The 14,485-nt window shown below is 51.9% G+C and overlaps 1 protein-coding gene across 6 annotated transcripts in view; it reads right to left on the reverse strand.

Annotated features, from left to right (window-relative positions):
- Positions 1-14,485, reverse strand: part of SPTAN1 (spectrin alpha, non-erythrocytic 1) — a 724,155-nt gene that overhangs the window by 115,612 nt on the left and 594,058 nt on the right. For all 6 annotated transcript variants that reach the window (XM_085614072.1, XM_085614071.1, XM_085614070.1 and 3 more), the window contains one exon: positions 12,791-13,087. In XM_085614072.1, the coding sequence (XP_085470198.1) occupies positions 12,791-13,087 (297 nt within the window). The remainder of the gene's footprint in view (positions 1-12,790; positions 13,088-14,485) is intronic.

The raw sequence follows: 14,485 nt of genomic DNA on the forward strand, positions 1-14,485 counted from the left end.
GCTAGATGAAGTTTGAGTGGGGCTTTTGTATGACAAAGAGTTGTCTGTACCAATGGTTTTGAAGGCGCCCCTATAAAAGGAGCGACGAAAGGAACCTCTAGTTGTTAGTGACTGTAGGGCCCCCACAGATTTTGCTGTCAGTGTCTTTCTTCATTTTTTCCAAAGATGTGTCTACAGTAGGGCAGAATAGGTGTTCTTGATCAAAAGGCTGATTATCGTAATGCGCCCTATCGTACCTGGCTAGTAAAGCTTGGACGTTAGCAATGCGCCAGTAATTTGCCGCTTGTGATGCAACCGGTTTACCAGATGCGTCCAGTAATTTTGATTCTTTATCTGGCGGAGGGGCATCACCTGTTGTCTGGGAGTTTGCCAGTTTAGGGGCATTTGTAACTACTAGAGAATCTAGCGGGAGCTGCCCCTTGATACAAGCTGGATCATTTGGAGCTGCTTTAGATTTCTTGTCAACCCTGGGGTTGAGAACTCCAGCCCCGACAGGGTCTTTAAATACCTCAGGGGTGTGTTTAATCATACCCTTGAGCATAGGTAAAGTACTTGTTACCCTTTGTGTCCGTGTGAAAGTCTCTAGCAGAAAATCTTCGTCCGAAGGGGGTGAGTAATTCTACCCCATGGTATTTGGCAGCTCTGTCTATAAGTTGCACAAAGCCTATGTTGTTGTCTGGAGGGGATGGCTTAGATAGATATGAGTCTGGCTCAGGTATATCTGGGGCCTCATCATAATACACCCATGAGTCAGGTGATGGAATACTCTGGATGTCATCATCTTAGTCATCCTCTTGTGGGTCTCCCCCCCATCCCATAAGGTATCCTCATCATCCTGTGGTGGAGGTGAAGGAGGTAGTGGAGAGTGTGCTGGAGAAAGTGACAGTTGGAAGTGCTGGAGGGGGTGAGGAGGGTCTAAAAGGGTGAAGTTGCCATGTCCTTTCTATTAAAGGGTAGCTCGAGTGCTCCTGAGGTGTCCAATTTCCTCTTCGTAGGTGGCAATGTGGTCACCTGACCGGTAACAGGGTCAATGTGGAGAGTCTTGTCTGGGACCCGGCTGATCTGGGTGAAACAGTTCTTCGAAGCCCTTGTCTTTTTTCGGTACCGAGGATTTTGTTTCCGAATGGTGCTTTGACTTAGTCTCTGTAGCTTTAGGAGAGGTCTTGGTCTCCTATGCTTCGGTGGAGTTTGCGACTCCAAAATTTTCTTCGGTTTCGAAGCTTTATGGGATTTCTCCGGGTCCGAGGGTTTGTTCTTGGGGTGTTTCGGTGCCGAAATTCAGCGTGGAAGCCTTCTTCGGAGCCGATGTATCAGGGCGTGACACTGTATTTTGGACCTGTGTTTCGGTGCCGGAGATTGTTTGTCAGTACCGGTAGGAGGCTGGCTCGGTTCCAAGCTGCCGAAAGGCTTTACTTTAGGCTTCGGAGCCAGGCCCAAGGGCGGGGCTTCGGAAGCTTTGTCCAGGGGTGAACCAGAGTCCGAAGGGGAAGGTGTTACCGGAACCTTATCTTGAGTTTTTGTTGGGGAAGGGGGCGTCGAGATCAGTACTCACGGTCCGTTACCCTGGAGTAATCGCTTGGTCCGACATATGAGTGGTCTTCGGAGACGCTGATGTCCTCATCTTCTATTTCGTAGTGTTGTGGCGCCTAAGGGCCAGTGCCAAAGCTGTTGGTCGAGACATTATGTGACGTCGAGCTAGACGATCACGTATGGTATTTTTCGATCGGAAGAAAGCACATGCCTCGCAGTCTTTATCCTCGTGCTCTTGAAAGAGCCAAAGGTTACAGACCTCGTGGAGATCAGTGTGTGGGAATTTTGCACCACACAGGGGGCAATTTTGAAATGGAGTTCTTTTCATTGACTGCAGGGCCTGATGGCGCCGGTGGGCCCAACGGCCCGCATGAACGACCGGAATCGAACTTGTGATGAATACTTTGGATGCGCGTCAAAGGGGAACGGGATCGAATCAATACCGTTGATCGGTGAAGGGTTGCGCGTCGAAGGGATATTGAGTATAACACCGACCCAGAGCGCAATTTACATCCGAACCCGATGGCGGAAAAAACAATCGGAGGGTGGAGTCGATGCCCATGCGCACTATCATCCCAAGGAGGAGTCACCTATCTCGTAACTACAAAGAACTTCTTACAAGACAAAAACAAAGTGCAAACATCCGAGCCCAACACCAGATGGCGATCTATGCACAAGTATACGATCTACAGCTCATATGCCTTGAACATATTGTTCCAAGCTACAGGACTGACGTACGAGTTACTTACCTTCGGTAACTATGTATCTGGTAGAGACGATTCTAGCCGCAGATTCCTTCACGTAGAATCATCCCCAGGCGTGAGACTGGACCCTGAAAACTCTTTGCCCAGCAACCCTGCGCGCCGGTGGGGACGGCATCACGTGACTCCACCCAGGCGCCATCCATGTACATGACGTCAGCGAGGTTACATAAGTCCAACCCCGGCGCGCCCACATCAGTTTTCTTAGGGGAACTTTTCCGCGCCACAACGAGGAGCCAGCAGACAAAACTGAGAGTATAGGAACAGTGTGCGAAAGAGCAGAAAAAGGCATGGTGAGGAACACCACCATAAAGAGCAGTGCCCGGCACTGCAGCACCCCAAGGCAGGGAAAGAATAAAGAACAGAGCAGCAACCCTGCCAGTACAGAGACAGCCCCCCCCCCCTAGTGACAAGGGACATATGTAACATGCAAAAGGACTACAACCCCAACCAAAGACAAGGAAGGGGAACCAGTCTGGGACACAGGCAACGAAAAAACTCAAAGACATCCCCATCACAGAGTGTGACAACCCCCATTAGGAACAAGGGCAGAGGCATAGCCAAAAGACCAACCTCAAGGATCGCAAAGAGCCAGAAGTACCAATAAACCTATCCTCCCATGTGACAACGGGGAAGAAAAAAGGGGACAGCCTGACAGAAAGAGGGCAAGAATGTACTCATAGAAGACACAGCCACCCACAGGGAAGCGAGTGCAAAAGACCAAATCACAAGCCCTCGCAGAACGGGGAGGAAGGGCGGGCCGTGCATGTATCTGCGGCTAGAATCGTCTCTACCAGAAGGACTATGCTACTTACTAGTATGCATCTGTTCTTGGCATGTAGAGCTGCAGATCTACACACTTGTGCATAGATCGCCATCTGGTGTTGGGCCCAGATGTTTGCAGTTTGTTTTTCCTCTTGGAAAGTCTTTGGAAGTCACGAGGTCGGTGACTCCTCCTTTGGTACGTACTGCGCATGGGCTTCGGCTCCATCCTCAGATTGTTTTTCGCCAACAGGGAAAGATGGAGCGTAGTAATAATAGTGAAGAAACCCATGTGTGTTGTATCTAAATAAGATAGACTGGAACAGATACAGGTAGCCGGGGAGGCGGGTGGGCGTGTGTAGATCTGCAGCTCTACATGCCAAGAACAGATGCATACTGGTAAGTAGCATATTCCGTTCGAGGCATATGAGCTGCAGATTACACACTTTTGCATAGACTATATAGCAGTTCCCAACCTTAGCGGTGACCACCGGTATCTGTTGCAGTGATTTGAAATAGTGTTTTTAGTACAGCCAGGCCCACACTAGTTTGTTGCTTGGTTTGCACATCTACACAGTAATGTTTAGTGAAAGTGTGCGGTGTTGACCATGTAGCTGCTTTGCAGATATCATCTAATGGGATGTTCCCTAGAAAAGCCATAGAAGCCCCCATCTTTCGTGTAGAATGGGCTTTAGGGGGAACGGATAGCGTTCGTTTTGTCTTGTGGTAGCAAATCTGGATGCATTTTACAATCCACCTATCTATCCCTGATTTTGAGATGGGGTTGCCCTTGTGTGGTGGAGAGAAAGAGAAACAGTTGTTTGGTCTTTCTGAAAGGTTGTGTTCTTTGGATATAGTAAAGTAAGGTTCGTTTGACATCTAGCGTGTGTAGAGCCCTTTCTGCAACAGTTTGAGGTTGCGAGAAAAATACCAGTAATTCTACCGATTGGTTTAGATGAAAAGGGTAAATGACTTTAGGTAGGAATTTTGGGTTGGTACGGAGAACAACCTTGTTCTGGTGTATTTGGAGAAAAGGTTCTTGTATGGTAAGTGCTTGTATCTCACTGACCCTTCTAAGGGAAGTGATGGCTACAAGAAAAGCTGTTTTCCATATGCAGTTCGCATTTATGTAAAGCTTCGAAGGGCGGTCCATTAGCCTTGTGAGAACTATATTTAAGTTCCACACAGGTGAGGGTGGTACTCTGGGGGGAATTATTCGTTTTAGGCCTTCCATGAAGGCTTTAACGGCAGGCACTCTGAAAGGTGATAGGTGCTGCCTGTTTTGTAGGTAAGCGGCAATTGCTGCGAGGTGTAGCCGAATGGAGGTATATGCTAGGTTACACCTTTGTAGATGGAGTAAGTAGCATATGATGTGTTGTATAGACAAGTCTAGAGGATTGATTGTGTTGTTATGGCAATAAACAACAAATCTTTTCCACTTGGCAGCGTATCAGGCTCTAGTAGTAGGGCGTCTAGCTTCTCTGCTGACGTTCATACAGCCAGGGGGAAGGTTTAGGTATCCGAATTCTAGGATTTCAGGGGCCAGATCACAAGGTTGAGTTGAGCTGGGTCCGGGTGCCTGATCTCTCCATGGTTCTGGGTTAGGAGGCATGGTGAGAGGTGTAACTTTTGGTGTGGCACTACCGAGAGTTCCAGCAGCGTGGTGTACCACGGTTGTCTGGCCCATGTTGGAGCTACTAGGATTAGTGTGAGGGAATGCTGTTGTAGCTTTGGCACCACTAATGGAATTAGTGGGAGAGGTGGAAAAGCGTACGCAAATTTGTCTGACCAGTTCATCCATATAGCATTGCCTTTGGACAATGGGTGTGGGTATCTGGCGGCGAAGCTTGGGCATTTTTTGTTTTCGTGGGTGGCGAAGAGGTCTATCTGCGGATGCCCTCACATTTGAAAGAACGGGTGAAGAACCTGCGGGTGAAGTTCCCACTCGTGGATCTGCTGCGTCTGTCTGCTGAGCAGATCTGCCATGGCGTTTTGGACTTTTGGTACATGCTGGGCTAGGAGAAAGATTTTGTGTGGAATTGCCCATCTCCATATGCTCTGTGCTAGGTGAGAGAGCTGTGGAGAGTGTGTGCCGCCTGTTTTTGAATGTAATACATGGCCGTCATGTTGTCTGTGCGAATAAGGACTGCCTTGCCTAAAATCTGTCTTTGAAAGGATTTTAGAGCTGGAAAGATTCCCAGTAACTCCAGATGATTGATGTGGAGTAACTTTTGTTGCGGCGTCCATGTGCCCTGCACTGTGAGGTGTAATAGATGAGCTCCCCAGCCGGAGAGCGATGCGTCTGTTAGCATTATTAGTGGAACCGGGTCCAGGAACGGTCGACCTTTGGAAAGGTTTGTGGTGTTCCACCACTGCAGAGTGCGATGAGTGCGACCGTCTACCAACACCAGATCTGTTAATTGACCCTGGGCCTGGTTCCATTGGCGCGCTAAGCACTCTTGGAGGACGCATCTGGAGTCTTGCGTGGAGCACTATGAAAATGCAAGAGGCCATCATCCCTATGAGCTGCATAAACACCCTTGCTGGAAGGGAGTGTTGAAGTATGAATCTTTGACGCAAAGCCTGAATGCTTGCAATCCTGGCAGGATTGGGATAGGCTATGGCTTTTGAGGTGTCTATGGTGGTACCGAGGTATTGCTTTATGTGGGATGGTGTTAGCTGGGGCTTTTGGTGGTTCACCGTGAAGCCTAGTTGGTGAAGTAGTTGGATTGTAGAGGCGGTGTGGTGTACACATTGGTTGTAGGACGTGACTTTTATCAGCCTGTCGTCCAAATATGGGAAGACGTGAATGTGCTGTCTTCTGAGGTGTGCCGCCACTACCGCTAGGCACTTGGGGAATACCCTTGGTGCTGTAGTGACCCCGAATGGGAGCACCTTGAACTGGTAGCGTTGCCCGTCCACTACAAATCTTAGGTACTTTCTGTGAGCATGGTGTACCGGAATGTGAAAGTATGCATCTTTCAAGTCCAGTGTGGTGAGGAAGTCGTTCTGGGAGAGGAAGCACCTGCTGAAGCGTTACCATGTGAAAATGGTCTGAATGTATGTATGTGTTTAGGGGCCGGAGATCTAGAATAGGTCGTAGAGTCTCGTCCCTTTTTGGTATTAGAAAATATAGGGAGTAGACCACAAAATTTTGCTGATTGGCGGGAACTTGTTCTATTGCCTGTTTTTGTAGGAGGGAGATTACCTCCCGTTTTAGTAATGTGGAATGTTCTTGTGACATTGGGCGTTGCCTGGGTGGAATGTTTGGGGGGGGGGGGGGTAGATGTTAACTCTAGGCAGTAACCTGAGCAAATAATTTGTGTCACCCATTTGTCTGAGGTGATGGTCTCCCAGACCTGAAGGAAATTTTGTAGTCTGTCCCCGACCGGAGTGGGATGGTCTGGAGGGAGCGGGGGGAAGTCATTGGGTAGGCGGTGTGGCAGAGCGGGCGGTATTTGTTTTGCCTCAGCCTTTATTGTTATTGCCCCTATAGCCGCCTCTTTGATAACCCCTTGTGAAGGTGGACTGAGTGGGGGATTTGTAGGAAGTGGACGCGCTAGCTGAGGAGTAGCCTCTAGACGTACTGCGAAAGGAAGAGCGGCGAAAGGAGCGCCTAGGAGGGTGTGACTGCAGGGCTCCCATAGATTTCGCCGTATCAGTGTCCTCCTTCATTTTTTCGAGGGCCTCATCTACCTTTGGGCCGAATAGGTGTTCTTGGTCAAAGGGATGATTCAGGATGGAGGCTTGTACCTCAGGTTTGAAACCTGATATTCTCAGCCAAGCATGGCGACGGAGGAGGACGCTAGTGTTAATGGCCCTGGAGGCTGTGTCTGCTGCATCTAAGGCACAGCGTATGGAGGTGTTGGTTATTGTCTTACCCTCTTGAATTAATTCATTGGCCCGATTTTTGTATCTTTCCGGGAGGTGGTGCATTATGGTTTCTAATTCATCATAATGCGCCCGGTCGTATCTGGCCAATAGCGCTTGGGTGTTGGCGATACGCCATATATTGGCTGCCTGTGACGCAGTGCGCTTTCCTGACGCGTCCAGTAGCTTTGACTGTCAGGTGGTGGTGCTTCGCCTGACGCCTGAGAATTTGACCTCTTCCGTGCAGTGGAAACCACTAGGGAATCTAGTGGCGCTGGCCCTTTGATATAGGCAGGATCTGTGGGGGCAGCTTTGTACTTTTTTTCTATACGTGGGTTAATGACCCTGGCCCTGACTGGGTCCTTAAAAACCTCTGGCGCATATTTTACCACCCCCTTGAGCATCGGTAGTATGGAGGTAGACCTATGTGCGGTATCAAAGGTGTCGAGGAGGAAATCCTCCTCCACTGGATCAGTGTGTAACTCTACCCCGTGATAATGTGCCGCCCTCTGAAGTAGGTGGTGGAAACCTAGTGAGTCTTCCGGTGGAGATGGCCTGGAACGATAAAAGGTCATCTTGTGGGACCTCTGGAATATCTGGGTTATTGTAGTTGTCCCATGGGTCTGGGGATCCTGTAGGGGTGGGGTCTTGGGGCACATCTCCTCGATCGTGATATGGGTCCCCCTGATCATCATCGTCTGGAGACGGGGTTGGAGAGCGATGAGGCGGGTGTGGAGAAGGCGGAGGTGGAGAGGGTGGAGGAGGTGGGGAAGGTATTCTGAAAGGGGAGGTAGCAGAGTCCTTCCTCTTTGAAGGTGGAGGCGGAGCCGGTTTGTCCAAATGTCTCTTTTTGGAAGAGAGTGCCAAATGTCCAGTTTTTGGTTCTTTAGTAAGAGTTATTTGTAAGGGATCCGGTGTAAACAGTTCCTGTGACAATGTTTGTTCCGTCGGCGCCGGGGGGTATATTACTCACGACCCTCTGCGCCGGGGTGATGTCCTCTACATCGTCGGCTTCGGAAGCACTGACGAGGTCCTCTTCGGTGTGCTGCTGTCCCGGATCTTCGACGTCGTCTCCGAAGATGTCGACTGGAACAGAGGTCGAGGAGTGCGCCATGTTTCGACTGGCTCTTCGGTCCCGAATAGTCTTTTTCGATCCTTACGACTTACAGGCCGAACAGTCTCGAGCCTTGTGTTCAGGGGAGAGGCAGAGGTTGCACACTTCATGAAGATCGCTGTGGGGGAATTTGGACCCACATCGAGGGCACTTCTTGAATTGAGTTCTATCCATCAGCCAGGATCGGAGCTTGGGTATTCCCCCGAAGGCCGTCGCCGCCGACTGGAACCGAAGATTTGTGGATGAGAAGGTGATTGAGGAGATCGCGATCGAAACAATACCGCAATGTGAGTGAGGATTCCGCTTCGATCGTCGAACTGGAAATGTTCGGAACCGGAGCGTGAAGATTACATCCGAGCCCGATGGCGGAAAAAAACAATCTGAGCATGGAGCCGAAGCCCATGCGCAATACGATCCAAGAGAGGAGTCACCGACCTCGTGACTTCCAAAGACTTTCCAAGAGGAAAAACAAACTGCAAACATCCGGGCCCAACACCAGATGGCGATCTATGCAAGAGTGTGTAATCTGCAGCTCATATGCCTCGAACACATTGTTACCGAAGGTAAGTAACTCGTACATCTGATAGACTACTAGCCGCAGATTCCTTCACGTAGAATAGATACCCTAGCCATACCCAAGGGGAAGGAGGGTCTGCGAGAGGACCCCACCCACCTGGGCACAACAGAGGGCCGCACAGGGGCCAAGTCCGAAAACAGGACGAGGAGCCCCGTCCCCCAAGCAAAGGGAAACCCCCGCCAGCAGGAGGCCACCAACCCCCAAAAAGGGGGGGGGGGGGGGAGGGGTTCGGGAAAAGAAGAGAAGATTGCCTTATTTCCTCTGCTGAATGAGGACAGGCTAAGCGCAAAGAAGCCAAACACCCCACGCCCACGCGAGGCAACAAAACCTCCGCCCAAGGCCAGGGCAAGGAAAGGAGCATCGAAGGAGAAGAGCAATCTAGAGATTCCAAGGAGAAGAGGCAGAGCAAAGGCAATCCCAAACAGGACGGCGCCGGCAGCAAGAAGCAGGCAGAAGTCGAAAAGGGGAAGTCAAGGTCACCCAGGAAGAATCGTTCAACGCCCCGCAGGGACAAACTGCGCCCGCAAGAGGGTCCAAAAGTCAGGGACCATCCCCCCACAGGGAGAAGTGGTAGAACAGAGTGCAAGGCCCACTGGAAGCAGCGGAGAAGGCAGGATGACAGTCCGACTAAAGCCCCAAGAAGGCACAACAGTGCAAAAAGAACAAGAGGGCGACACTGGCAAGCTCCGCCAGACGCCAGGGACACCACAGAACGAAACACGCAAGCAAAAAGGCGAAGAAGGTGGTTGCATCCGCAACATACCATAATGCAACAAAGAGCAGAAGCCAGCAGGCGACCACAACTCCTCAGCACATACCAGGGCTATATAACAGCCAACCCTGCCCCACATAGGGCATGTCATATCCCAAGATATGGGAACCTCTTAGGAAGAAACTTCCGCAGCAGAGGACAACAAAAAAGACCTGTGGCAAAAAAACCCGCAGGAGGCCTATCAAGCAGCCAGAGGGGAACGCAGAAGGCCCAATCTCCGGCCCAGCATGGTGTAAAAATCCCAAAGGAAAAAAACAGTCAAAAAGGGGATGGCCCGCAGCCAACAGAACCACAGCCGCAGCAAGGAGGACTCGAGTGGCCTTAAAGCACACAGAACAGACAACCAGGGCGACCCGCCCCAACGGAAGAACAGCTCCAAGAACCAGATCAACACGCAGGTCACTGAGAAGGAGGAGGAGGATGAAAGCCCTGCCAAGAACCTCTGGATGGCTAAATCCACAGGGGCATGGAACAAAAGAGCACCATCGAAGGGAGGTCTACCAGCCGTTCTCGAACATTCTCCGGGAACACACTGTCCCGAAGCCAGGCATGGAGACAAAGGGCAACCGAAGAAGCCATGGCACGACCCAGCACCTCCGAGATGTCCAGAGCGGAGCGAAGGATAAACGCCGCCAGCTCCCGACCATCCAAGACATGGTGTCCCAAATCCACACAGGCACCCTCCTGAGAAACGGCAGACATAAGGAACTCTGCCGAGTTCCACAAGCAAGAAGTGGCCCTAGCCAAAACACACAGTGTGTTAAGGGCCCGCAAAGCCGGACTGGTCGAAGCAAACATATTGCGCCCCCAGGAGTCCAGCCAGCGGGCCTCCCGTAACAGGGGAGACAACAGCAGCGGCAAAGCAGGAAAGGCAGACTGCAAAAGGGGGCCTCTGGTCGAAGGGTGAAGAGAAAGGCACACCGGATCACGCGGTGCTGGATGGTGGCGGTGGAGAAGGTGCTGGGGCACCGGGTCCCCCGAGGCAGAACGGCCCCAAGTGAGAAGTGTGGAGTGAACCCTCGAAGGGAAGCAACAGTTCCCTACCACCAGAGCCCTGATTGAGAACCTCCAGAAGATGATCCGCGGGGAAATGGGTAGCCGGATCACCCATGCGCACGTGACCCGTGACAGTGCGAGATGGGCCCTCCGCCGACCCCTGTGGCGCCGCCAGGGCCAGCAGCCGCTGGCGCCATAGAGGCGTCAACTCGGCCTCGGACAAAGCCGCGGCCTGTCCTGAGGACCGAGAGGGGCTCAGGGGGGCGACCCGAGCCCCGGCGACCTCCCGCGACACCACAAGGACTCCCACGGGAGTTTGCAGCGAAGCGGAGGCGCCGTGGTCCAAAGGAGGGACCCCCGAAGGGCCGCACCCAACGGCATCACATCCTCAGAGTCTGGATCGGCGACGCCACGGAAGGCCCTGTACACTGCCAGGGATCCGTCGACGTCTCAGGAGGGGAAGGAGGAGAAGCCAGCGAGGCCTGCAAAGCTGCCGCATATGTCTCCATCTGGGCTCTGGTCGCCCCCACACCGGGAAATGGCGGATAAGGGGACGACACACGGGGCCGCACCACCCGCGGAGAGCCCATGCCCCCAACAGGCCAGAACCCGACCCTCGGGGACAAACTGCGACACTTACGAAGAGGTGAGCGGCGCTCTTGCGACCTGGGAGAAGAGAGGTCGGCGAGGGAAGCCACAGGTCTGAGAACCCTCCGCAGGGGCGGGGCGAGATGACGACGCCGACCTGGACACACGAGCAGATAGAACTTTCATCTGGTGCTCCCGCCGGGATTTCGGTTTCATCTGCTGGCACGCCTCACAATCAGTGGAGTCGTGGTGCTCCCCCCAAACACCACATACAGATGGGGGTGAGGATCCGTCGCCGACATAAGGCGGCCACACGACAAACAAGTTTTAAAGCCCGAAGGCATTCGCACACTGTTCCCACATGCGCAGCAATAAGCAGTAAGGGAAAGGCCTAAACAAGCCCAGAGCACAAACCGGATCCGCGTTGCACGCTGAAAAGGAAAAAACTGACGTGGGCGCGCCGGGGTGGGACTTGTGACCTCGCTGACGTCACGTACGAGGACGACGCCTGGGCGGAGTCACGTGATGCCGCCCCCCCCCCCGGCGCGCAGGGAAGCTGGGCAAAGACTTTTCCGGGTCCAGTCTCACACCTGGGGATGATTCCACGTGAAGGAGTCTATCAGATAATGTGAACAGTGGAACCCCTTCTTGGGATCTTTAAGTAAACACCACAATATTCTATGCCCAGCCCACTCAATGGTGTGTTATGCACGCATGTGAAACCTACGCTTAGGTTTTGAGCTGTGTTGGGACAGGAAGTCTTCTGCAAGGCCTTGGAGAGCGCGCTTCCCAGTCTCGTGTTGCTTCTCTGACAAGTCACTAGAAAGTTGCTGTAGGTTTTTTTTATTTTTACCTTCGTGAACATGACAATAATGCTTGCCACTGAGGGTCTCCATTTACATGGATTGAGACCCTAGAGCTTGGTTCGGAGGTCAAGGGGGCAAGCACAGTGCATCCACTGAGGGTCTCCATTTACATGGATTGAGACCCTAGAGCTTGGTTCGGAGGATCAAGGGGGCAAGCACAGTGCACCCATCTTTAGCAGCCTTCTGCCCTTTCTAGCCAGGCAGTAGTAGACTCACACTGGTGGTAGCATTCGTCTTTACTTGGGGGTAACTGTATCCTTTTAGGGTGGGGTTGACTCCAGCTCCCTCCTTTTGAAGCCTGTGCAGTCTCCCTTACCTAGGTTCTGTTCGCATCTGGGATGTGTGAGAGAGTTTTCAATGGGTGAGGATGTATTGGGGAGCAACAGTGTTTAAAGTAAACCACGCTTCTATTTGTCCTGCTGGGCAGTCTACCTCCTGCGCTCCTCTCTAGCCCCTGTAAAAGCTGGATGGGTTGGGAAAACAACAAACCCTTATATCTAGTGTTTAGCTCCAACTTCTCTTCTGCTGAATGATGGACTCAGTCCCTGACCTGGGGTTCATTTACAATCTACCTTAGGGGGAACACACAGGTAGCAAGAGACTGGGAAGAGGGCAGCATGCTCTCCCCATGCAGCGATCATGCAATAAACATGCAGGAAATATACCCCCCAGGACTGGAGAGGCACCCAGGATTCAAATGCAACAGATCACCTTTTCCAATCTGTTCATCAGGGAATTCTAAAAGACTGGCATCGACGAGTAGTTTCTTCAACGCTTCATTTGAAGCAACACACTAGTGTGGCTGAATAAGCAGAGACGAGGGGGGGGCCGGGGGGGGGCACCAGGCTGTTGCTCAAGAAAAACAGGATAATCTCCGTATTGTCATTGAAGGTAAGACTACTTTGTACCCAACCCCTCCCCCACCAGCGCTCAGAAACCTTCAGTTCACATTACCTTGATTATTTTCTGCAGGTTGCGCCACGTTTCCTCTAGCGCCTCCATTGTGAACCAGGTGTAGGGGTTTGAAGCCACGCGGAAGCTCTTGATTTGTCGGTCCAGCTCAGCCAGCTGATTGAAATCCGCCTGAGCAGAACTCAGTGAGTTACGGAAAGCATCATGTGCCTCTCGTAAAGCCTTGATCTCCTCCAGCGAGTTACAACGCACTGGGTCAGTCAGATCCTCTTCTGCATTCTCGAACCAACTGTTAAATGCAGAAGCCTTCTTGGCGAAAGTCAGGAACAAATCCTCAACCTGTAAAAAAAAAAAACAACAAAAAAAAATGTTTGCATTAAGCAGCTGCGATCACTCAGTGAGATCTCTGAACAATTTCCCTACAACAGCTAATACCAAATGATTGCAGGTCAGATTATTGGATGGGGAGGTGAGTTATATCAATGCTGGTAGGAGACTCTAAAGAGGCCCTCCACTTCCTTTCTTCCTCCTAGCTATCACACAGGCTGCATCAGCCCGCATGACACCCACTTCAACATCTCTCCCCTGCAGGCTCCAACTTCACCTCCAACTTGATCCCATGACAATTCTGTCCTTTACTATTTACCACAGCTCCACCACTGGCCACTATTTCTGAACTTTCCTTCCTCTTCCTTGCAGCTCCACCACCGGCCACTATTTCTGCACATCCCTTCCTCCTCCCTGCAGCTTCACCGACCACTATTTTTGCACCTTCATTGCCTCTTCCCTGCAACTTCACCACTGACCACTATTTCTGCACCTTCCTTCATCTTTTCTGCAGCTTCACCACGGACCACGGTTTCTGCACCTTCCTTCCTCTTCCCTGCAGCTCCACCGACCACTATTTTTGCACCTTCATTGCCTCTTCCCTGCAGCTCCACCACCTACCACTATTTCTGCAGCTTCCTTCCTCTTCCCTGCAGCTCCACCAACCACTGTTTCTGCACCTTCCTTCCTCTTCCCTGCAGCTCCACCGACCACTATTTTTGCACCTTCATTGCCTCTTCCCTGCAGCTCCACCACCTACCACTATTTCTGCAGCTTCCTTCCTCTTCCCTGCAGCTCCACCAACCACTGTTTCTGCACCTTCCTTCCTCTTCCCTGAAGCTCCACCGACCACTATTTTTGCACCTTCATTGCCTCTTCCCTGCAGCTCCACCATCAACCACTATTTCTGCACCTTACTTCCTCTTCCCTGCAGCTCCACCACTGACCACTATTTCTGCACCTTCCTTCATCTTTTCTGCAGCTTCACCACGGACCACGGTTTCTGCACCTTCCTTCCTCTTCCCTGCAGCTCCACCGACCACTATTTTTGCACCTTCATTGTCTCTTCCCTGCAGCTCCACCACCTACCACTATTTCTGCAGCTCCCTTCCTCTTCCCTGCAGCTCCACCAACCACTGTTTCTGCACCTTCCTTCGTTTCGATACCTTCCTTCCTCTTCCCTGCAGCTCCACCGACCACTATTTCTGCACCTTCCTTCCTCTTCCCTGCAGCTCCACCACCGACCACTAGCTCTGCACCTTCCTTCCTCTTCCCTGCTGCTCCACCCCCCAGTTTCTGCACCTTCCTTCCTCCTCCCTGCAGCTCCACCACTGACCACTATTCTGAACCTTCCTTCCTCCTCCCTGCAGCTCCACAACAGACCACTATTTTTGCACCTTCATTGCCTCT

This window comes from Triturus cristatus, chromosome 1_2 (assembly GCF_964204655.1).
Source record: "Triturus cristatus chromosome 1_2, aTriCri1.1, whole genome shotgun sequence".
Taxonomy (NCBI): Eukaryota; Metazoa; Chordata; class Amphibia; order Caudata; family Salamandridae; genus Triturus; species Triturus cristatus.